At 34.2% G+C, this 23,430-nt stretch overlaps 3 protein-coding genes across 4 annotated transcripts; 1 reads left to right on the top strand and 2 right to left on the bottom strand.

Moving 5' to 3' along the window:
* Window positions 1-3,827: 3,827 nt before the first annotated feature.
* Window positions 3,828-4,736, bottom strand: LOC136408183 (uncharacterized). The gene is made up of 4 exons (XM_066389040.1): window positions 4,522-4,736; window positions 4,278-4,465; window positions 4,043-4,224; window positions 3,828-3,987 (listed from the first exon to the last, which is right to left on the bottom strand). The coding sequence occupies exons 1-4, from the start codon at window positions 4,693-4,695 to the stop codon at window positions 3,884-3,886; spliced, it is 648 nt and encodes a 215-aa protein (XP_066245137.1). The 5' UTR covers window positions 4,696-4,736; the 3' UTR covers window positions 3,828-3,883.
* Window positions 4,737-7,895: 3,159 nt separating this feature from the next.
* On the bottom strand, window positions 7,896-11,699 carry pdgy (pudgy). The gene is made up of 9 exons (XM_066389707.1): window positions 11,453-11,699; window positions 9,775-9,985; window positions 9,586-9,716; window positions 9,313-9,538; window positions 9,072-9,257; window positions 8,874-9,017; window positions 8,616-8,803; window positions 8,401-8,562; window positions 7,896-8,346 (listed from the first exon to the last, which is right to left on the bottom strand). Exons 1-9 carry the CDS (start codon window positions 11,660-11,662, stop codon window positions 8,059-8,061), a joined length of 1,746 nt encoding a protein of 581 aa, XP_066245804.1. The 5' UTR covers window positions 11,663-11,699; the 3' UTR covers window positions 7,896-8,058.
* Window positions 11,700-15,669: 3,970 nt separating this feature from the next.
* On the top strand, window positions 15,670-22,762 carry ZnT63C (zinc transporter 63C). 2 transcript variants are annotated; one of them, XM_066389723.1, is made up of 10 exons: window positions 15,670-15,846; window positions 15,900-16,057; window positions 18,870-19,065; window positions 19,118-19,340; window positions 19,810-20,060; window positions 20,115-20,374; window positions 20,428-20,556; window positions 20,642-20,747; window positions 21,707-21,887; window positions 21,942-22,762. In XM_066389723.1, exons 3-9 carry the CDS (start codon window positions 18,889-18,891, stop codon window positions 21,881-21,883), a joined length of 1,323 nt encoding a protein of 440 aa, XP_066245820.1. In that variant the 5' UTR covers window positions 15,670-15,846; window positions 15,900-16,057; window positions 18,870-18,888; the 3' UTR covers window positions 21,884-21,887; window positions 21,942-22,762. The 2 variants fall into 2 exon arrangements, with proteins under 2 accessions (XP_066245820.1, XP_066245818.1); XM_066389721.1 differs by having other exon boundaries at window positions 15,672-15,846; window positions 20,639-20,747.
* Window positions 22,763-23,430: the final 668 nt, after the last annotated feature.

Genomic DNA, 23,430 nt, shown 5'->3' on the forward strand with positions numbered 1-23,430 from the left:
TAAAAATATGTCACGGCATCCCTGTATACAGGGCGTTTAAAAAAAAGGGTTCAGGAATGAAGGGTGTGATTCCTTGGCCCATTCTAAGAAAACAAGTTTCTATTAACATGGGTCCGCAAACGCCCGTTTTCGAGATACAGAGTGTCAAAAAAAAGAATACCGGTATTGCTGTTTTTGTTGTTGTTTTTGTTATTGCTTCCTGTTCATGGAAATGTAATGTTGCAAATGTTGTTTAGCAACTGGTAATAACTGGTAAACAACTGGTTCGAGGCCAGTTAATAATGTGAATGAACCACAGCAGTGAATAGAAAATGAGTGCCAAACAATTAGATAAAAACCAGAGTTGTTCGAGAGAATAAAAGCTTCTTTTCGGCAAAGACGTAAATTCTGTGTACAAATGGCAGGTGGACATGTAAAACATCTTCTTTAAGTGAGGAAAAAAAGTTAAAACTTTTTTTGATCGTGTTTTTTTTTGACACCCTGTATCTCAAAAACGATGCGTTTGCGGACCCATATTAATAGAAATTTTTTTTCTTCGAATGAGCCAAGAAATCACACCCTTCATTCCTGAACCCTTTTTTTAAAACACCCTGTATATGGTTTCGTATAAAGTACGCCACATCAAAACCAATTTTTTTTAAATCGAATATCCAATATTTGATCTCACAACCGTATTGTACAGACCATTCGGAATACTTCAATGACAGATTTCCTGTATCCAACTACAAAAAGTTTTTAGATATACAGAAGATCACTGAAAGCGTATATTTTGATGGATTTGTATAAAGTTCACACCATCAAAACTATTTTTTTTTAATTGAATATCTAATATTTTATCTGAAAATCAAATTGTGCGAACCATTTGGGGTGCCTCAGTTATAAATTTCCTTTATCTAACTATGAAGACTTCTCAGATATACAGGGTATCGCTGAAAGTGTACTTTGGTGGTTTTATAAACTTCTCCTGAAAACTCCAGTTTTTTTTAAATGAAATACCGATTTTTTTATCTCAGAATTACATCATCCTGTTCATTAGAAGTACTTCAACTGCAAACTTCTTTGTCCAATTACTTACAAACTATTCCGAGATATACAGAGAATTACTAAAAGTATCTATTTTGACGGTTTCAGGAAGTTCTCCTCATCAAAACTCAAGTTTTTTAAACACAACACCCAATATCCCAATTTATATTCACATTTTATTGTTCGTTTGACGCGTTTCAATTTTAAATTTCTAATGTTCAACCCCACGAGTTTCCAGCATATTGAATGAATTAGTGAAGTTGCGATTTTTGAATGTCTTTACTATAGGCTATCTCGTGTTTGCCTCCTAAAAACTCAAGTTTTTTAAATTAAACATCCACTATTTCATTGTTTACTCAACTTAACCTCGTCACGACTAATTGATTTTTCCTATATCCCAAACCAAGACTTTCCCACTTATTCAAGGCTTCACCGAAGTTGACATTGAATGCGTAATTACTGCCCTGAGCCTTCTAGCGTTTTTACTCTGAGAGCTCTTGCACTTTAAACAAATCCCCGGCATTTAAAAATGAAAATTATCCCTCTAAGCCCTTGCCCCCGCCACTGTCTTCTACAGGTTTTGTATTAACACTCGTCCTATCCCCGTCGTTAAACACACATAGAAAAGTTGTCTTTTTGTGCCTTTTTCGAAGGCGGGAGCCCTGTGTTCATGTTCAGTATTACTGCCAACCCTTGGCGACCAGTAATTGATTCAATAAGTGGAAAACACGCACCCCCTGAAACGCCAAACATAGCGATATCATCCAGACTCAAATAATAACAAATACCCCAAAGGTTTGGCTGGACAAACTCGCATTTAGATCAATCTTCTTCCATCAAAAAATACGAATAAGAGACAATTTTTTGGCTACTGAAAACACCCTTTTCTATTCTTCTTTGGCCTGTACGCACCCTTATTTAATCAGTGCAACAAATCTTCGTTCTCGGAAAGTGGCTGCGAAACACACGGTATGATCGATTATTTGCAACTCGCTTTGGAAAAATATGACGAATTGGCATCTTTATATTCCTGTTGCTAACCGGACCATGGCAAAATGTCAGTTGATCTAAAGAACATACAAACGTGAATGATTGAAGAGCTCAGACCCTTTCCTTGGCACTACAAATGCGAGGAAACATCTTTATTGATGTATTTAAGGTCAAGCTGTAATTTGGTTTTTTATCGGCTACCTGCTTTAAGCACACGCTTTGTACCTTCAATCCTGCAAGCAGATAATAAGGATGCAGTGTGGGTCCACATGTCACTTAATCCCTAAGATTAGCCAGGTCGTTATCGAGATGAGTCGCACCTGGGGCTTCAAATTAATCCATCCAGCATTCAAAATATCCCCCTTTTCGTATAGTCTTCCTTTCGTGCTTTCGATGCACGTCATAAAACTTTCTAAACAACCAAAAGGTCACCCTGAATTGCTGGCTGTAAATTTCTAGAACATTGGAGGTTTATGGTTTGTTTTGGTACCTCTTGACAATGTCCTTTCATTGTGTCCAATTTGGCCACGTTATATGGCATTTTCACTTAATTCCAGGGAAGGACTAGGATACTATATCTCCTTTCAGAACGCCCAAAGTTCCCTCTTCATTGCAATCACAGTCCATCCCTGTTCAGGTCTAATTTTTTTTCAATTTCTACCACCTTCCATGTAGGAAGACGACCACTTTTATTATTATTTATGGCAGTTTAATATTTGGAAGACCGCATGCGGCCTTCAGGCCTATTATTCTGGGCGACCATGTAATGTTGGGACAACTCAAGAAAAATTTTAATTCTGTAACAATGCTACGAAGATCGTTGGAGGTGACCCATTTTTGGGCATTTCTAGGGCAATTTTACAGGCAGAGTTATTGCCCGTGCATAATGCCGTTGTTCCGTTTTAAATTGTCTTTTTGTGCTACTTCTTCTTTGGTTGGGTGGATGATTGATCGCGGTTTGAGTGCCTTTAGAATCATTATCAAATTGTTTTAGATGCATGAAGGAGCATATGTGGAGATCCATGGTCAAAATGGGTCGAATTCTCACATGATAAACAAGTGAAAATTACTAGTTGCACTACTTACAAAATAGTGAATCTATGACCTCGATTCAAAATTTTACTTGGAAGTCATCACCGTGGCTCAAAAGCTCTGCACGAGGGTTCAAGCGAATTTTGAATAACTTCAAAATGAAAGGCACCAAAGGAACCATTTCTGGAGGAGATGAGTCTCTATCTAGCCTCAAAATACTGAAAATATGCCCACAATTCGCAACTCTATTGGGAAGTTGTGATGGGCGAATGGGCATCACTAAAAATCGATTGGTTCAAACAAACATCATATTTTGTAACTTCAAATGAAGATTGAATTTGTATTTACATTTGGCTAATTTAGTTGAAAGTTATGGGTAGGAGGAATATTCCATGCTCAAAATTTAAGAAATCGACTCGAGGATCAAACAAGGTTCCAAATTGGTTAAGTTTGAAATGGGAGATCGATATATCTACTTTGAAAGTATAAAAAATCTGAGCCCTATTCGCAACTTTAGTTGGGAGTTATAGACAGGAGTAACTGTGTTATCGAAAATTAAAAGGTCCATGAAAATTGAAAAAAATTTGAACGATTATTCAAAGTTTTTATTGCTAGATTGAACAAAACCTACAAATTCAACAAATGGAATCAACTTTCATCCTTGTATATTTTGTATTTGCTGTTATGCTGCATTGAAATAAATAACTAAATAAATAAAATATTTATAAAATAAATTAATGTTTTGTTAAAAAAACGTATAAAAAAATATAAAACCGTATAAAAAATATATAAAATCCAACTTTACATTAACAAAAAATGAGTTCCATGGGGGTCACAATTAAAATTCGGGCAATATGCTAATATCAGCGCATGATCTAAAAGTCTCTTGATCTCCACATCCCACCTCCGAAGTGCCATTTTCACACAAACCCCAGTTATTCCCTTAATTAAAAAAAAATGTGATAAAACAAGAAAAAAACATTCGACCCTCACTCACCAGCTCTGTAGTGCCACCTCAAGACACACCTACTGCAAACCATCTCTGTGGGAAGTTGCACATAGCTGGTTACATTAAAATCATCCTTTCCAATGGGTTGGTCGTAGGAACCATCAATTAATGGTAAAGCCTGGAAACATTCTTCTGTTTCTGGAGCACTGTCGTCAGTCAGTTCGCATAATCTAATTTATTAAATTCTCATATTTAAACGAATAGAGAAGAGAATGGGGCTTACTGGTAAGAAATGCTTCCCATATGATTTGCAGTAATGACAGCTTCAGTTTGGATAATGCTGCCTGTAATGTAAGTAGCCACTACAGTACCGCTTCCGTAAATTCCCCCATTTTCGTTGCTTCTAGGTACAGGATCTCTCCAGTCATTTCCACATGGACCGCAGAGTCCTCCATTAATTTCGTATTGGACCTGAAGAAGCACGACAGTGAGGAGATAATTAATAATGATGAATTCAATGAATTTACAGAAAATCCTCCGCAGAAAAACTGATTGTCTTCATAATCATGAGGAATAGTGTAATTGGTGGGCTCTAACCTCCATAAAGAGGCTCTGTTGATTGGATTGAACATATACCCATGTCCGGAAATTTCTGCTATTAAAGCGGCAAAGAAACACGCACAAATCGAGGATAGCTTCATTGTTATTAATGATGTATAAACGTTTACGTATAAAGTTTTTGCAAAGAATCCCAGTATTTATACACCTAGCTGATATCTACAATCTGTGATATGTCACATACGGCTTATCATCAATAGAAGCCGAACATTGTTTGAGGTAGTTGCCTTTTTACTATGAATCATTACTTCATCTAATGAGCTGAAAATTAGAACACCTAATAGGATGATGTGATTTTTCGATGAAAAGAATATTTTTGTTTGTGTACTTTTGGGAAACAATTGTTTCAACAACTTTATTGTAGTAAATAAACTATGTAGTGATAACAGATTTTCAAGAAATAATGTATTTAATGGAAATTTTGCTACTTTGTTGAACATGTTTTGTTATGACAAAATTTGGTTTTAAGAAGTGTTTGTTTATATTAGTTTTTGTTTTTGGTAAAAACGATCACTCGAAATTTCCTGGATAAGTTTACAGCAGCCAAAAACCTATTATAACCAGATTCCAATAATATATTATTCACTAGATGCGTTTCAACCCAAAGACAATTTAAGTAGTTTTCAGAACTGACGAAAAGAAATTGCATTAACTTATAACATTTAGATACGAATTTTCCAAAACTTCAGTCCCATTATAACTTTCAAAATTTAGAAAAACTACCTAGTTTTTCTAGATTTTTTTCATCTACCAACGATTTTCGCAATTTTAAATCTCTCCCCATTTTTCCTCATAGTTATAATCTAATTTGCAACACCCTGCAAAAAAAGTTACTGTTTTTACAGTTAAAACTCTCATTAGCCATCACTGTGCTCATGTCATCAAATCACATTCGGCGACACGTACTTTGCATCATATAGTCGTCTTTGTTTATTATATGAGATTGGAGCAAGACCAAAGCTATGGCTCGCTACTCTAAGTAGTAATCTTTAAATGCAACTCAAACGTCATATCTTTTATCGTCATTTAGGTGTGTGCATCAGAAAATGATGATCATTTGCTGTATAGGAGTTCGATAGGAGTTGATAGGAATAGTAGTGGAAATTGAAAATTGAGATGGACAAAATTAGATATTTTTCTTCAATTTCTAGAGTTTAATGTCAAACTATTTTAATTATCATTTTTACGTTTTTAGAAGTGTTTTTATAAAATTAATATTAGCTTTTTTCCTTTTCCACTCAATTGCTTTTGCCAGTACTTTTTCTAGTCATCAACAACCTTATAATTGCAGCTTAAATCTGGAAGAAATTTATTTAAAAAAGATAAATTTCGCAGAGGAAATGCCGTCACCTATTAAAGTTAAAGCGCAAATTTTAATCAAAATTGCCAGAAAACCATTGTTACTTTCGAGGATTACGTTATATATGAAATAATTCTATAGAAATATAAATAAACACCTAGGAAGTATTTAAATTAATGCTCTAAATCCACTTTAGTTTCGCTGTATCTAAAATAGCCGGTCTGTCTAACCTTGTTCATTTCAAGTGTATCGAATATCTTGCCCATGACCTGGCAATTTAAGTATGCCATAAAAAAAAGTCTAATCGTCCAACCTATTCTCCAGATTTAGCTCCTTCAGATTATTTTTTACTTCCAAACAAAAAAAAAAATGGTGGAAAGAGAGTTGTCAATAATTAAGAGTCTGAAATAGATGCCTATTTTGGAACACTCCAAGGTTCTTACTATAAACAGGGTATAGAAGCCATAGAACATCGGCGGGAAAAGTGTCAATTTCAAAGAAGACTATGCTGGGAAATAAGATAATATTTTCCAATTTTCTTTCTTTAAGTGTTAGATCGGGTATTTCTGGGATTATCTTCATACCTTTAGAAAAGTAATGGAGTAATCTTGAGAAGAAATAATTAAATGGAAATTTTTGGCAGAAATAATAACAGTTAATCAAGATGAGAACAAGGCTTTAAGTGACTGCTCAGCTTACATAAAAACCTTGCCATGTTCTCACAGACAAAGAAAAGCATTATATCACCATGGCACAAGTGCAAAATTTCCTACTTCTTAATGCTTTAGCAGTAATCGAAAAGGTGTCCACTATCATATATTATATACATATGTAATAGACATATGTCCACCCCCAATAATGAGGCTGCAAGATGGTGGATGGATCAAGAATTTCTCTTTTCCTCGTCGTTAATTTTTTTGTTAAAACTGTTAAAATTGAAAAGATGTGATACATCTTACAATTAGAATTACAATCACCTCTTGGTTCAATAAAGCAACAACAGAAGGCTTTGTGGAAATACCTTCGGTACTTCGGGGTACAGGACTTCTTAATTCAGTACCTCGACGCAATGAGAATGGAGGCGCTGTGGGAATGGTCTTATGATGGAATCTTACTACAAATGCAAAAAAATGTATTTTTCCAACAGTAATAAATACTCAATTATTTTGGTGAAATTAACTCTAAACCTTTCCAGTTTGTACAATCTCCAAGATTCACGTTGATCAGAAACACAAAAATCGATAGAGCTTCTAAACCTGACAGGTGGCTGATTTTACCACTATATTTAAAATGGCAATATAAGTTTCCAACTTAAGTGCAACTACCTGACAATTTTGTTTGTAATAGATGTGCGTTTAGGTAGCTTTATGTTAGTATCAACGTGCAATTTATAACTTTTGAAGGACGTTTTATGGATCTTTTAAAGAAACAAGTAAGGAAACTGCGAAAATGGGTCGTTTTTAGAAAGATTTGAATCTAAAAAAAAATTCAAGTCATGTTCGATCATTAGCATTATTAATATTACGTTAAAGTTTTATAATGTAGTAAGATCATTATTCTTGAAGTTATGGTGAATGCAAATTTACTAGCAAAACTTAAATAACAAGTAAATAATTATAAAAATTCACTAGACAATTTAAAATAAATGTAGATAACTTAGAGATTCACTATATAGCCAGATATCTTCATAGCTTGAAACCACACTATTACATATCCCTAAAACTTCTTGTGAATACCTGTGATTTACTTTTTTTGAGATTCGTTATTGTTAATGGTTGTTTAATGTTTTAATGTTTTTTTATGTTTTTATTTATCCATACGTAAAAGGTTAAATTGAGGAATTATGAGTAGTTGAGAAATAAAGTTTTTTTGGGATTTAAAATGAAACTTTAGAAACTATGCATTCGTCAAATATCTTCCAATTTGTATTTTCAAACCGAATTAAAACATTCATCACAACATAAAATAAGACAACTTGCAAAATCAACAAATACACATATTATTAAAAGCTTAAAATGGAATATACAATATCAATACTAAAAAACATCTACGAATTACTTAAAAACGATTATTTTGCAATCATTCTAGTGACACAGCTGAAATTTTATAATTAAATATTATTAGATTTGAAGATAACTATATAGACTTATGCATTTTGTTCGGACAAATATCTGTCCTTTAATTCCCTTCTCAAAATCTTCCCAGACGCGTTCTTGGGGATATCTTTAATCACTTCGATTCCACCCTCCAACCTCTTATATTTAGCCACTTTATCGGCAACAAAGTGGTATATTTCCTTAGTATCGACATCCCCTTTAGTTTGAATATAAGCTCTAGGCACTTCTCCACTAATCTCATCGGGAATGCCCACCACTGCGGCATCTGCCACTTTTGGATGACTCCTGAGGATCTCTTCTAGCTCCGCAGGAGCAACCTGAATATGGAAATTTCTGTGCAATTTTTACATTTTTTAAAGTAGAAAAATTACCTGAAACCCTCGGACTTTAATCAATTCTTTAACCCTATCTGTAATAAACATAAATCCATTTTCATTGTAGTGTCCCATATCACCAGTTCTGAACCAATCGCCTAGAAATGTGTCTTTGGTGGCTTGTGGGTTATTATGGTAGCCTTCCATTACTTGAGGACCCTATTTGCTACGTATATAATACAAAAATCAGCAAATAAATCAACGAATCTTACCCTAACCAAGAGCTCCCCTTTCTCATGGGGTGGTAAAGCCGTCCCACTTTTATCATCAAGTTTAACAAACTTGATTTCAGTGTTCAAAAGAACCCTACCTATGGACCCTTTACAATCATTTGGAAATTGTCGCGTTAATGAGGGTGTCACTAATGATACCACTGGTGAAGTCTCGGTAAGTCCATATCCTTTAAATTGAGTAAATTCATCGTAAGAAACTCCTTTTTAAGGATATATTTAAAACCCTTAGATATATACCTTGAAAGATGGAAACGTGTTTCCCAGCTTTCTCTTTGAACTTTTCCTCATCTGAAGCCCCCAAGGGGGCAGCCCCACTCATTACATTTTTAAGCGTCTTGAAGTATTCAACTTTAACATCTGGATAATGAGTTAGGAATAGAACTGGGAACAGATACTATATCATATACTTGCACAGAGTTACGCTGACTAACTTACTCAATGGGGGAGCTGCAAATATAGTAGTAATGGGGTAGTTTTTTAGAACATCTATAAAAGTTTCAGGCTGAAACCGGGGCAATGTCACTACTTTCACTCCTTTGGTCATTAATTTGATTGTAGCTGCTGTGAAGCCATAAATGTGGAACATTGGCAACACTCCCGGAGTTACCTCTTGGAAATTTCCTAAAATTTTACTGTAAGCTATTGTATCATTTAATTTAATGCGGTTTAAACTAACCACTAGCAGATTCGAAAAAATCTACACTGGGATGGGAAGATTGAGTAAGATTAGCAACAATATTGCCATGTGTTAGCCTTACTCCTTTAGGTAAGCCTGTAGTACCACTAGAATAGGGTAAAATTGCTGCATCCTCGAAGCGAGGAGGCTCTAAATCAGGAATATCTAAGGTGGTTTTTATCAGTTCATAGAAATCTATTGCCCCTTGAGGAAGTAATTGTTCTGGCTAAAAACAAATTTTTATTTCTAAAAGATGAATATGAAATAGTTCACCTTGGTTTTAATGCATATAATAGGGATCTTTTTGGGCAATGCTGAGGCTGCTTTCGCAGCAGTGGCGTACAAATCACAAGTGGTGAATATAATTTTGCTTGATGAATCTTTGAGCTGTCTGAACACTTCATCTACAGGCAATTATGATTAGAATTATTACATCGAATCACTCAAAATATTTATGCCTACCTGCAGTGTATAAAGAGTTCACAGTAGAGGCAATCACTCCAGCCTCCAAACATCCTAATGTAGCTATAGGGAATTGAGGACAATTTGGCAGGTAAATAAGCACCACATCTCCTTTGTTAAGACCTAATTTGGCCCTTAAGATTTTGCTCAAATTCCTGCTATATTTCCGCACCTCTGCATTGGTATATTTTAAGTGTGTTAAAGGACATTCCTAGAAATGTAATCAAATCACTTAGTACAAACATTTCCTTGACATAATGGCGGACATAAAAAATTTGTTATTGTGCATTTTCAGCATTGTTTTGTTTTAAAATCAATTCAAATATAAAAAAGGTTCATATCAAGATTTAGCTTATATTGAATTGATTGTAATTTAATATGCTTTACTAATAGAAATATCATTCTCCTTTACCGTTTATCCATTATACATTGGTGAAATCTCAATTCATACAAGCGTTAAACTTAGTTAAAATATTCCATAAAAGCTCAAAATATTTTAATAACTGAAGAAAAAATGAGATTTTCCAGCTAACATGGCCTTAAAAGTTAATTTATCGTAATTCACAGTTGTTCGACACTACAAATATTGAATCTAAGCTAAAATAGGCTGTACTTTCGCTCCAATAATTATGAATTTTTCTTTTTAAAATAATATATGAAAATAACATATGTTGAGATATTTTATTTAAAATATACGCATACATAATATGTCACCACTTTTTAATTTTTAAAATTTTACTTCTGCAACTTATGCCTGCAAATCTAATGAAATAACATATAAAAATATCCCGGTAGCACAGATAAACAGTAAAGGAATATGCTGGTAAATTTAGGATTCCCCATGAAAGAATAGACACATAAATGAAATTTCTGATGTACGATATTCGGTGAAGTTACCAGGTTAATGCGACTGTCCATGTAGCTACTAACAAATCAGTTAATTCTACGATTCATGCAAATAGAGAATGAAATCAGTCAGTCTCCCTAATTAAAAATTTTTTCTATAAATTTTTAAATTATTGTTTTCTTTTTTAGACAGTATGGTGAAGGACATTTTTGCGTGTTTAATAATAAAATTAAAAATGTAATTTTGGACGTTCTTGACGTATTGGCGGGCAAAATCTATGCGTTGTTACATATTTTTATAGCTTATTTCATTTTCGATTCTTACAAAATACGTCATGGCAATTTTTGTCCACATTAATTTGGTTAACGGTTAAAAATAATATTACAAAAAATCTCGTCAAATTATCAAAATAAATATTTGTATTTTCGATAATGTTATCAATCTGTTTAAGTAATTATTATCAATGTAACTCAATAATACCAATTTTTCTACTCATTCACTTACATGTGTATATATTTATACCCTGTTGCAATTACCTTACAGGCAGGGTATAAAGTCCAAAGTTTTCGTATATATAATATCTATAAGCACTTTAAATTACAAAAAATTGTGTGTGATTAGATTAACAATTTTAATTATTCTTAAACTAAAAACATATACCTCTTTCACAAAAAAAACAACGTTAACGGCCAAAAAATAACAACATTTTTGAGCTTATCAGTTTGTATAGTAATAAAAAGCATTTAGATTTTAACGTAAATTGAATAATTCTTCACAACCACGCCCACAGTACAACAAAAGCGTCGTTACCAAAACATCGTCAATACTTACAAAAGCTACAAACTCCCCATAAGGCTCTGACTTTCCGAAAACATACTCTGACAAACTAACTCTAGGAATATCAATTTTTTCAGTATTACTCAGGATGTTGTTACTTATATTGTTCTTGCAAGAACTAACACTAACACACCTCTTGAGGATGTGTTCATGATATTTTTGGTGTCTGAGGATAACCAGGCGTTTCAAAAGCGAACGAGACATGTTTATAAGTGATTTATACTGAGAAAACTTATTAGTTTATATCACCATTAAATACAGAGTTTCGTATGATAAATACCCCGTATCAAAACATGAAGAGAACGAAGACAGAACGAGTTGGTCACTGACTAGATTTTGCTCGGTACCACCACATTGCGCCGGTACTGGATGTTGATGCAAAAACAACTAGCTAACCAGTAGTTCGGGTTCTCATAGACTAGAAGCGAATTGAAGTATTGTCTAGCCTCAAGTGAACGACAAGACCACGGACTACAAGTTCCATGTTTATTTGGAGTTGATTGCGTTGTCAAATCTTTGTTATAAACAGTTAAAATTCACAAATTTATATGCAGAGCTATTATTAATGCTTTTCAGCAGGTTTGAACTTTAGATAACTAATCAGCTCAGACCTCTTTATAGATAGCCAGATTAAGCTCGTTATTCTGTGTATTTGATGCGTCTTGTTGGCTCCTCATGGTCGTTTGTATAATCAACTATTATTTAATCAGTATAATAATGAACTTACCAACGATATTATATGTATATAATATGTCGGTATCTCATTACCGAAGTATACGAGGTATGTCCAATCCAAAACACAAGTCGACCAACATACGTACATGCTATTGTGTGGAAGTTTTGGATGGAACAGCCCATATAACTAAGATATCGAACATATGCGACCAAAATCCTCGGACACGTCGATTTTTATTTTTTCCTGCGGTTTTTTTGATGGTAAATTCATGCATACAGGGTAGTCCAAAAATCAGGTGCGACCACCAACTTTGTTTTTTTTTAAATGAAAACACCTATTTTTTATTTCATTTTTTAATTCTACGCAAAATTCTAAATGTGTTTCATGTACCATATCCTATATCTAAATACAGCAGGTCTCGAGAAATTTACGATTGAGCATATCAAAAACTAAAACCTTTGATCTCCTCTAAAATTGCTTTGGTCCTGAAAAGGACCGATTTAATACAAATTAGTGCCCCCCTCATTACCACGTTGATGTTAGGGCTTATTTAAATGTCATATTTCCTGAACGCTGGATTTGGAGACGAGAGGTAATTGAGTCCCATTTTGGACTGGGATATCTCCTAGGGACTGAGAAGGAAAGGCAGAAGCAGAAAATAGGAGTCGAGATAGGGTGTTAGGGAAATAAATGTCGTAAATTTAACCAATGATTAAGAACATCATTTTGAACAAAAAAAAGTCCCTTACAACAGGGGTCAAAAACCTCATAGATTAAAAAAAAAAAGTCAAAGTTGGTAAACGAAAAGCTAGGATAAGCTTTAAAATTTGAATAAAATGTGGAAAAACGTACTTGGCAGATGTTGATTGTTTGACATGTAACAAAAAATTTTAAATTATTCAACAATAACATTGCTAAAAGCGATTGAAAATTTAATTAACAACTTAAGCAGTAAAAATAAACGTAAGCGGCAACGTCGCACTGAACGTGACTAAGGAAAAGGAGTTTGTTTTTGTTTTGATTGTTTTTTTATGGGCCTTATCAGTGTCGTTCGCCTACTTTGCAGGTGAAGCGATAAGGCACTTGCGAGTAAAGGAGTGCGCAGTAAACAGGTGTACCTGCATAAATCGAAGGAGGAAATCAGCGACTGATTTAAAATATACGAAAAGGAAAAATACCTGCCTCCATCCAAAGTAACATCTGATCAATGGTTCCGGGTGGATTGAAGGCAGAGAGATGCGGTTTTTTTAGTGGGTAGGCGTCCCCTTCAGGGATGAATCCCCCATGTAACCCGGTCACCAGACCATCAGACTGGGTAACCTTTTGAAGGTTTTTTCTCCTCTATATGACAAAAAAAAACAGGTAGACCTAGTACCTCAATAATTACACGAGTTATGTAGCTATCTGCGTTATGCTGTAGTCATCTGCATTTCATCCCATCTTATCTGACATATGATCCTGTGCAAAGACGCCTGGCGCCATGAACAAGTGAACCTCACCAAGGACCATCGAGAAAGGACAAGATAACACCACCTTTATTTTTCAGTTTTGTCATGAACTGTAGGTCTTTCCATATTTTTAATATATTAATGTGAATTCATTCTCGCTGAATACATTTTCTGTTAGTAGACACAACAGATCATTCGGAAAGTTAATTTGGGGGAACTTTAAGTGATTTTATTCCGACCTATTAACAGTACCTTCGCGACAATGTATTCTTTACACGAGTATCATGGAGAGGCGTCACAACATTCTGAAGAAGCATTTACGGTAATCGTTATCCAGAAAGAAAACTTCTAGCTCGACAAACAGTTGGGCAAATTTTCCAAGTGCTTCTGGACACAGGTAGTGTTATTCCTCCATATCGAGGACGAGGTCGACAGTGAGAATTTGGTTTTGAAGTCGAAAAACAAATTTTAAATCTGGTTCAAGAGAGTTCAATAAAGGAGTACCCGGAATAGAGCATGCATGGACTCAAAATGATGAACGTTTCCAACATTTAATGTAGCAAAAACAATAATAAATTTGAATGACTTTTTCAATTTTTAAATTTCCTAAAGACCCAAAAAAACCGTGTAAAAAAGCCTCAAAGCACCTCAAAGCGACCCATTTCATACGGCTACTTAGGTAAGTGTGGAAATGGTTACGTTTACTAAAGTTATTTCCCTAACACCCTGTATAGGCAGAGGTGCTGTCGAGTAGTAATAAATCGTTAGTTTGCTTTTTTATATTTTGATAATACATTAATATTTCTCAATCATGGAAATTTTTCATAATGTTATACCGACATACGTATATATGTATTATCGAAACTATTAAGTACTGACTGCAGATATTTAAGTATGTATTCCTATTTTTATCATTTGGCATTATGATTCTTGATTAATGTACGTCTCTTGGGAACTTTTACCTTGCTACGCGCATTCGTGCTCAAGATCTTAATAATAAAGCACCCTGTATATTTGCTTTAATATTTTTGACTTTCTCGTTTTGCCCAAATCATGGAAATCGTGCAGGTAATTCACGTCTAGTAATTCTCGTCCCAGAAATCATGTTTCTCCACACATTAAACTGCATCAAGAAATATATGTTAATGTTTTAGTTAATGAAGCAAATGTAATTAGGCACTGAATGCATCCTTATTTACTTGTCAGTCCACGTTGTGGCTGTAGGATTGTAAATTAATGTTAAGTGCGAGTTTATGTAAGTAAATGGTCTTAATGCGTCACAACTTTAAAAAATCAATATATAAGGTATATGGTAAGCGTGTGTTCGAAAAAAGCAGTAGTTACAAAATGTTGGAAGTGCACGAAGAGTCGCCATTTTGGGAGACAACAGAGGTGCCTAGATTTTGTAAGTTTTTAGGTATTTCAAACGAAAATTTGATATTTGGAGCGCTCGTACAAGAAAATATTATGATTTTTTCTGGATATATTATGTTATTTCCGATTTGACTGAAAGTGACCATAACTTTTGATTTTTGAGTGAAACAGTCCTTATTTTGCTACATTTTTTAATTCAGTAGACCATGCTATCTATGATAGGATCATTTTGGACATTTTTAGGCAATTGAAATTTGTACGTAATTAAGAATTATGAAATTTTCGACTGTGTTATTTTGTTATACTCAAACTTTGACACTGTATTTAACAATTGTATCCGACATTTGTTTACACGACTTTCTTGACTTAGAATGATAAATGGTGAATGCAAAAGACTCCACTTATTGTGGCATCATGTTTTCGAAGGATGGCTAAGTTAAAGAAAATTCCAAGAGGGAATCTGATATTGTGCATAACTTTCCGCAATTTTGCCGGTATGAGCTAATACCTAAATTACTAAAAGGATCAGATAAAAGTGTAAAAAACAAAGATATATATCATTCCCATTTCTAAATTGTTGACTAACTACTATATTATCTACATTGTCGACATAATCTAATAATTCGAAACGAATTATGCGAGTCGGACTTGGTATGAAAGCATGTGTATATCCCTGTGACGTTTCTTTGTTTACATGTGTCACTGTCATTGTTAACTGTAGCTCTGACAGCAGTTTTTTCTTATTCAATGTTTTGTATTTTTCGTTTCAGTTTAGTTTAGCAATCCTCTTGTAGTTTCAAGCTAATTTCGACACAAACAACCCGAGTTACAATTGAATCCTGAATCCCGGGAGTGTAAACAACAAACTCTATAAATACTTGTATCCTTTGGTGAGCTTCTACCGAATCTATTAACCTCCAACTTTCTAAATATATCATTGTAGACGTGCATTTTTCCTGAGAGGTCAAGATTTCGCGACAATTTCCACTTTGTTACTCAAATTATCGTAAATTGAAAAGGAGAAAGATATCTGAGAGTATCCATTGAATTGTGATGTGGTGGAACTTGATATAATAGGTTCTGATCGAGTGTCGACCAAAGGTATGTCTCTTAACTATTATAGAGATTGTTGCAACATTATTTTGAATTCTTCATTATCCTGATTTTGGTAAAGTAAAGCTCTACGTTATTTAATAATTCCCTGTTCCATGAAATGGCTCATTAAGCTTTTGAACATCACTGTAGGTTTACTATGGAAAATCCTTGTGACTGTAAGGCAGTCCAAAAACATCATTTCAACCTTGATAAAACAGCATATTTCAGTTGCATACAATCCCAAAACAAACATTAATCTTATTTTAGATGCTCCACAAGGCTGTTCAGGGTAAACTTACAATGTACATAAACCTTGATCCCAGCTTTATTAAGTCACAATTCGCTTTAGAGAATCAGGAAGTATCTTTTCCTCCTTTATGTCTCTTTGTTTGTTCAGTGATGCAGTTTTTATTTCAAGGTTTTTCAATCTGAAGCCCTATAAATATCAAATTTTGAATTGTAATAGAGCAATGCAATAATTATAATAAGTGTTTCATTTTTACCAAGGTAAATTACAAGGTGACTCAGCAGAGAATGTCTTTGTCCTATTTTCTCTGATTAATAGGTTATTTATTGATTGCAAATTACCTAATTTCCTTTTCCATTATGTTAATAGTTAAAGCTAATTTGATGGAAGTGTCCTGATTTAAAATTTAATCACTTCTGCATACAATAAAACGTTCCCCAAAAACCATAAAGGATAAGGCAGAAACAGTTAACATAGATATAACAAAATATCTATTAGGTTCTGTGTAATAAAGATACTATTGTTTACAGTAAGTTATAGTAATAAATGTATCTCTCTTCAGTAAATCCCCGACCTTTCCCAACGTTTTTATAGCGAAAAATGTGTTGGTAATCATTATTACACCACACAGTGAAGTAAGTTCTTTTCAAAACCGTTACAATGGCATTCAAAATCATTCTAGAAGGAAACTCAATTGACTTACGCTTTTAAAGATAAAAATATAAATCATGCTTTCATTCTATCTTCTAGTCACTTGTGGTGTAAATTGTTGACCAATTTTCACGTCCATTTCAAGCTTATCTATTGAGTTTTATCTTTTGAGTTCTAATAGTGTCAGTGTTTTAACGTGCATTTGTGAATAGAGTACTAGTCTTCTATAAAGAAGAAGTATGTTGAAGGAATTTTTTGATGATGAATATTACTAGGAATTAATTATATATTGAGATAAAACAATTTCCTTGCAAGTTATTCGCAGTAACGAATTACGTCAATGTTTCACACCGCACCAAGGTGTGTAAACTAACAGTGAATGTTTTTTGCGGTTTTCCATTAAAATCATATCTAAACATAACCAGGCATGCGACCCCAATATTACATCTTTGTTGCCGATTCAATACCTCCTTAATCATCCTACAAACTTTGATAACAATTATTTTATTCTACAAACAACTGAGAATACATAATGTACCAATTTTGCATGTACAATTTCGCTGTCGACTGCCAATCAGCCTTACAGAAAGCTCATCTTTTGTTGGTTTAATAGCCATTGTTAATAGAAAAATTACTATACCGCAACCGAGGCGTGTACGAACACTTATTGTTATTCTTAATCCGTCCTTTCAGCGCATTAATTAAGCGCATTGAGTGGTATGTTGTTAATGGCAATCAAGGCAACGAATTAAAAAAAAATTAAGCAGTTTGCAACATCAACTTGTGATGTAAACGTGATTTTGAGGAAAATTGTTTCCATTTAGTTTAGTGGTTTTGTTACCGTGCCCAAACCAAAGGTTTGTCAAATCAAGAATGTGTGTATGAATTAATTGGAAAATATTGGATTCATTCCAACAATTCTCTGAGTAGTTGAGTGTCACCTAATCTAATCTATATTGATGATGAACTAGAGATTGGTAATAACTAATCTCTAGTGTTTGAAGTAATATTTCTGCACCTCTCCAAAAAAAAAAATTTTTATTAACAAAACAAGAGTGATAAGTGGGCCAATTTCGCGAAAATTATGTATTCTTGAGACTTTGACGAAGGTTGATTGATTTGATACAATTTTAGACTGATAAAGATTGTTTTATGTGGAAAATACCATTATTTCTTGCTTAGTAGGTTAACAGAAAATTCAAGGCTTGGCCAATTTATACTGAGATTGATTTTCCGGGAAGTCGCTTTTAGGCGGCCAGTTGGATTTGAAACTTCGTGTGTATTAGATTCTGTTGTGTTCCCATATAGTAAGTTTAAAACCCTGAAACTGAAAAGTGATTACTAATCGTGCTTAATTCCTCGTTCTTTAATATACATAAAATATAGCCATAAAATGTAAATCAGCTAGTTTGTATTTTCCTAGTTTTGACATTACATTTGCATTTCTTTACTAAATCAAGTTGTTATTCAACTAGTGAGTAATCGCGGCCTAGTGTTCCACTTGTGGATATTCGTAATTATCGCACCAAGAGCCATCTGATAAGGAAGTCATTCGTTTTTAAATGACATCTGTTAACTTCGGAGTATTACAAGTTTTTCCTCCGTTACCTCGAACAGATTTGTGATTTAAAGTGGTGCAAATACTAAATTATTATATGGTCAGTTTCATTCAAAACGAAAATAGGCCCAATTATCTTCAGTTACCTTTTTATATTGGTTTTAGATACCTCGTACAAACACAAGGTAATACAGTCAGATAAGGACATTGGGGATCCAATATGAAATTGACAGTCGTTAAAAACCTTTACTCCTTTACCTAGTTCATTTTATCTCTAGCCCCATTAATTATTGTTTGTTTTGGACAAATCCTCAAAAATTTTGCCAAAATTATTGGTTAATTTCTGAAAATCCTCACTTTAGGAGACTTTTGAATCGAACTATGGGCAGATGGACCGGAAAAAAATGCAGGCTCTTGTCCATGCTGTGGCTCACTACCAGCTTCTTCTTTGTCGAAATCGTGGTCGGATACATCACCAATTCCATGGCTTTGGTGGCTGACAGTTTTCACATGTTGAGCGATGTGGCGGCATTGGTGGTGGCTTTCGTATCTGTTCGGGTGAGTATATTCTTTTCTCCCAGAGGCTAGAGTGCAACTTTTCCAATTTTAGATATCGCCAAAAAAATGGTCGAAAAACACCTTCGGTTGGGCCAGGGCCGAAGTCCTAGGGGCACTAGTTAATGCCGTGTTTCTAGTTGCTCTATGCTTTTCCATCACAGTAGAGGCATGTAAGAGGTTTATTGAAGTGGAGACCATCCATGACCCACAATTGCTGGTGATAGTGGGCGGAATTGGGTTGCTAGTCAATCTTATAGGACTGTTATTGTTCCATGGTGAGTATAAGGTCTCTATTACATGTTTTTCGTTAGTACTTTTTGACCGTTTCGTAGTTATGCATTAATATTCAACAAGCGCTGAAAAAGTTAACGCGTAGAAGCAAATCAAATTATATTTCAATAACTTATTATAATAGGCGGTAGTTTTAATTTAAATTTACCTAGAAAATATGAATGGTAATATTCTCCTCGAGTTTCGTGAAAATATGGCGAATATACATGTATTGTTCTTTTTGTTCTTCTGCAAAAAAGCTAACACATATAAAAAACGTATTCTCATGTTGTGTTATTACTTTTCGGCTTTCGTGTTCCTAGTACTATACCCGTCCACTTAATAAATCCTTTTTTCAGTGATGGATCTAGCAATTTTTAGATTATATCTTCCATTTCTACTTTTTTTCCCCATTTCTCCTAACATGGAATTGTACCGTTGTTTTATCAAGAAAATACCCTTCTCTCACTCAAGAGCATGGGTCAGGACACGGTCACTCTCACGCAGGAGGCCTTTCTCACTCCCGCAATCGCCTCACTCAATTAGCCCTGACTGACGACAACGAAAATGACGAAACTTACCCCTCACCGCCGCCTCTACCGCCCCCAAAAGTAACCGCCAGTCACGGTCACTCACACTCTGCTGGCCAGATGAATATGCGAGGGGTGTTTCTGCACGTGCTCAGTGATGCTCTGGGATCTGTGATTGTCATTGTTTCTGCTTTGGTAAGTCCACTTCAAATTTCATCCAAAGAAATATGAGTTTACCTTCTTCTCCAGGTGTTTTGGTTGACCGACTGGAAATACAAATTCTACATCGATCCTGCTCTTTCCCTTTTGCTGGTATTGCTAATTTTGCGTTCGGTGTGGCCTCTGCTGCGAGATTCGGCTCTGATTTTATTGCAAACAGTGCCCACTCACATACAAGTGGATGCAATCCAGCAGCGTTTACTTCAAAACGTGGATGGTGTCCTCGCAGTCCATGAGTTTCATGTGTGGCAATTAGCCGGGGATAGGATTATCGCTTCAGCCCATATTAGGTAAATAATATCCTTTTAAATAGTAACTTTTCTGCATTTTCTTTAATTTTCAGATGTAGAAACTTGTCAGAGTACATGAAAATTGCTGAAAAGGTAAAGGAGTTCTTTCACAATGAAGGTATTCACTCCACAACCATTCAGCCAGAGTTTATCGATTACACAGACATTCCTACTACCTCAGAGTGAGTTACCGTTCCCTGCATAATTAAACTTACATTCTTTCAGTTGATTTTGTTATTTAGAATTTCTTTTTATTATTTTTAGTAGCGTAGGGGATCCTGAATCAGCTACTGAAGACTGCGTTCTCGACTGTCCCAAATCTTCCAAATCATCTAACAATTGTGTGAAAAACACTTGCTGCGGTCCGTCAAAGGTAAAATCGCCCCGTTCTTTATATATTTCATTGCTAAATTTCCCTTTTATTTCGATAGGCAAAATTAAATATCTGGCATGTCGATGTGTGAGTCGAGTATAATGTAATTGTGTGCTGATGCGGCTAATTTAAAATAGTAAGCAAACGAGAAAAAGAGTGATTTGTGTTCGTTTTGTTGTTTAAACAAAAACTATGTTTATTGAAAATTTATGGTTGTGGCTCCTTCACCATTTCATATTGATGTTGGTTGCAAGGCTTTCAAGTTCTTAACAATACGGCAAATGTGTCTCAATTGCAGTTTCCTCATTAAAAATTGCGAAAAAGTTTTCTGACACATAATGTGGTTCGTCAAAGATAACATCACCTTTCTCCCTAAAAATTTCACAATTAAATTTCCCTTTTCTTTCTATAGGTGAAATTAAATATCTGATACATTGATATGTGACTCGAGTATAATAGTATCCAGTATAAGTGGTAATGAGACTAATCTAAAATAATAAGCAAACTACCAAAATAGGGTGGTTTGTATAAGTGTTTGTCAAAGTTTTTGTATGGTGACTCTTTCACCATTTTACAATTGTGTGTTAAAATTTAATGCACGCTGAAGTATTTGATTCGCAAAAAGAAAAGAAATTATGTTTTTAAAGTAATAAATGATATTTTTAACTTAAAAAAATTGCGGTAATAAGTCTCACTAGCAAAGTCCTTGTTAAATTTCTTTCTAGTTTTATGCATTTTCTTTTATTCCTGATATTATCCCGGCCCACCCTATAAATCCTTTTTCCAGGATCCCAGTGTGGACAGCTTTCTTGAAACTACCAACACGATCAAAAAATGTTTAAAAAAAAAGAAACCGTTCCCCCAATTCCCAAGGAGAAGTATTCTCAATCTCGCTGAAATATGTAACATTTTTTTGTTCAGTCCTGATTCGTCAAGTTTCAATTTATTTTACACTTTAGGGGCGAGACACTCCTACCCCCAACAACACTCCCTACCTCTGCCGCCAACGCAACTCCACCCAAGGACTGAGCGACATGGAGAAGGGCAATTTGCTGGAAAAAAGTCCTGAGTCGAATCTGCAAAATGATTACGACTGCAATATACTGCGGGGTTCGCAGTACTCACTCAGGGGATAATGCCGTACGTCTTTTTCCGAGTGTTTTAGTAATTATATGGATAGTCAAATTATTGCAGTGCAAGAGCGGAAGCTTTTCAGGGGTCCGAAGATAGTCCAGTCAATATAGCCTTAATACTCTCGTAATAATTAATTATTATTGTGATCTCTGCCGAGGGGCTTGGAGTACTTAAGGCGTGCGCGAGTGACACAGACGTTAATTAAGTATAAATTTAGACTGTTGCAATTGGAATTAAGTAAGATTATCTGGTTCAGCAACGTTCCTAAATATTGCAATTTATTTATGTTAACTAATGAGATTCGTAGGTCAGTAATTAATTATAGCTAAAATCAACTAATTCTTACACACACACACACGCATTGTCACAAATTTTTCGCCGTATCTCATCCTTCAGTAGTTAGGGAATTTTTGACTATTTGTATTTTTATGTCTTGATGTCTTACTAGGTGAATTAAAACTTGGTTCATTAGTAGAAATTAACTGTACTACTGATCCAAGCCTTTACAATTAATTGAAACCGGAATAGAGCCCCCAAGTGGTTTCATTTTTTGTTGTTAGTTCTATGTTTTGACGATGAAAGGAGGGTATTTATTGTTTTTTGGGTGCAAGGGGTTCGAGTGTAAATTGTCTTTTTATAATTCTCTCTCTTCTTCAGTGGGTAGCAAAACTTTAAAAGATAATAATATATCGATTATATTATATAAATTAACAATTTCTTTGATTTTCCGCTCTTTCAGCTGTGGTTAGAGTTTATGTAATGAAGAGAGAGAGAAGGGAAAATTAGTCTCCTTGAACTGTTTGTACCGATGATATTTTGAGTCATATTTACCTAAAAAAATTATAAATATAAGAATAATAAAATGTTGAAATTGAAGTGTCTTTTTTTATCTTGTTTTTTATATGAACTAAAAGATATTCTTTGTTTAAAATCAACTTAGTTCTGATTAGATTATCCAAAATGCGTTATTAAACGATGCTCTAGACATAATTATTTTTGCTAAACTTTCATAAAAAATCGGAACTTCACAAAAACCCCCTGTAATTTTTCGTGTAGACCAAAAATCAAAAAACCCTCAAATATGTTCCGAGATATTGTCTAGAGTCTAGAATGATAATACAATGAACATTTTATTTTTAATTTATACAGTCGTACGAACTCCATTAATGTAAATATAACAATTGTGTATTACATTTATCGTTTTTGACTTCGTACAATATTGAAAAGAATTTTTTAATGTAATCAAGTCTATGCCACTGATTCTGTTAGAAATGGTCTTCCAGACAATTTATTTTTTTAAATAGAGGGTAAATATAGATATAGAAATATATATATATATATATATATAGAAATAGAGGGTAATAATAGGGTTTAAATAGAACTAACTAAATAAAAAATTACTTTTCTAATATCAGGTTGTTCGGAAAGTAATTTCGTTTTTTTATGTGAAAATGAATGACAGTTTTCGTATAATAAACAAATGCTTTATTAAATTATATATTGGCCGTTCTGGTCCAACACCTTTTGCCATCTTTCTGGTAGTAGCATA

This window comes from Euwallacea similis, chromosome 4 (assembly GCF_039881205.1).
Source record: "Euwallacea similis isolate ESF13 chromosome 4, ESF131.1, whole genome shotgun sequence".
NCBI classification, from domain to species: domain Eukaryota; kingdom Metazoa; phylum Arthropoda; class Insecta; order Coleoptera; family Curculionidae; genus Euwallacea; species Euwallacea similis.

Bases quoted from the DNA above. Each gene is read 5' to 3' on its own strand.
- LOC136408183 (XM_066389040.1), bottom strand. From the start codon at position 4,695: ATGAAGCTATCCTCGATTTGTGCGTGTTTCTTTGCCGCTTTAATAGCA. The intron at 4,225-4,277 runs GTAAGCCCCATT...TTAATAAATTAG, and splicing joins ATGGGAAGCATTTCTTACCA to ATTATGCGAACTGACTGACG. The intron at 3,988-4,042 runs GTGAGTGAGGGT...TTTTTAATTAAG, and splicing joins GAGGTGGCACTACAGAGCTG to GGAATAACTGGGGTTTGTGT.
- pdgy (XM_066389707.1), bottom strand. From the start codon at position 11,662: ATGTCTCGTTCGCTTTTGAAACGCCTGGTTATCCTCAGACACCAAAAA. The intron at 8,804-8,873 runs GTATATATCTAA...CTCAATTTAAAG, and splicing joins ACACGTTTCCATCTTTCAAG to GATATGGACTTACCGAGACT. The intron at 8,563-8,615 runs GTAAGATTCGTT...CGTAGCAAATAG, and splicing joins AAGGGGAGCTCTTGGTTAGG to GGTCCTCAAGTAATGGAAGG.
- ZnT63C (XM_066389721.1), top strand. From the start codon at position 18,889: ATGGGCAGATGGACCGGAAAAAAATGCAGGCTCTTGTCCATGCTGTGG. The intron at 20,375-20,427 runs GTAAATAATATC...TTTAATTTTCAG, and splicing joins ATCGCTTCAGCCCATATTAG to ATGTAGAAACTTGTCAGAGT. The intron at 20,557-20,638 runs GTGAGTTACCGT...TATTATTTTTAG, and splicing joins GACATTCCTACTACCTCAGA to TAGCGTAGGGGATCCTGAAT.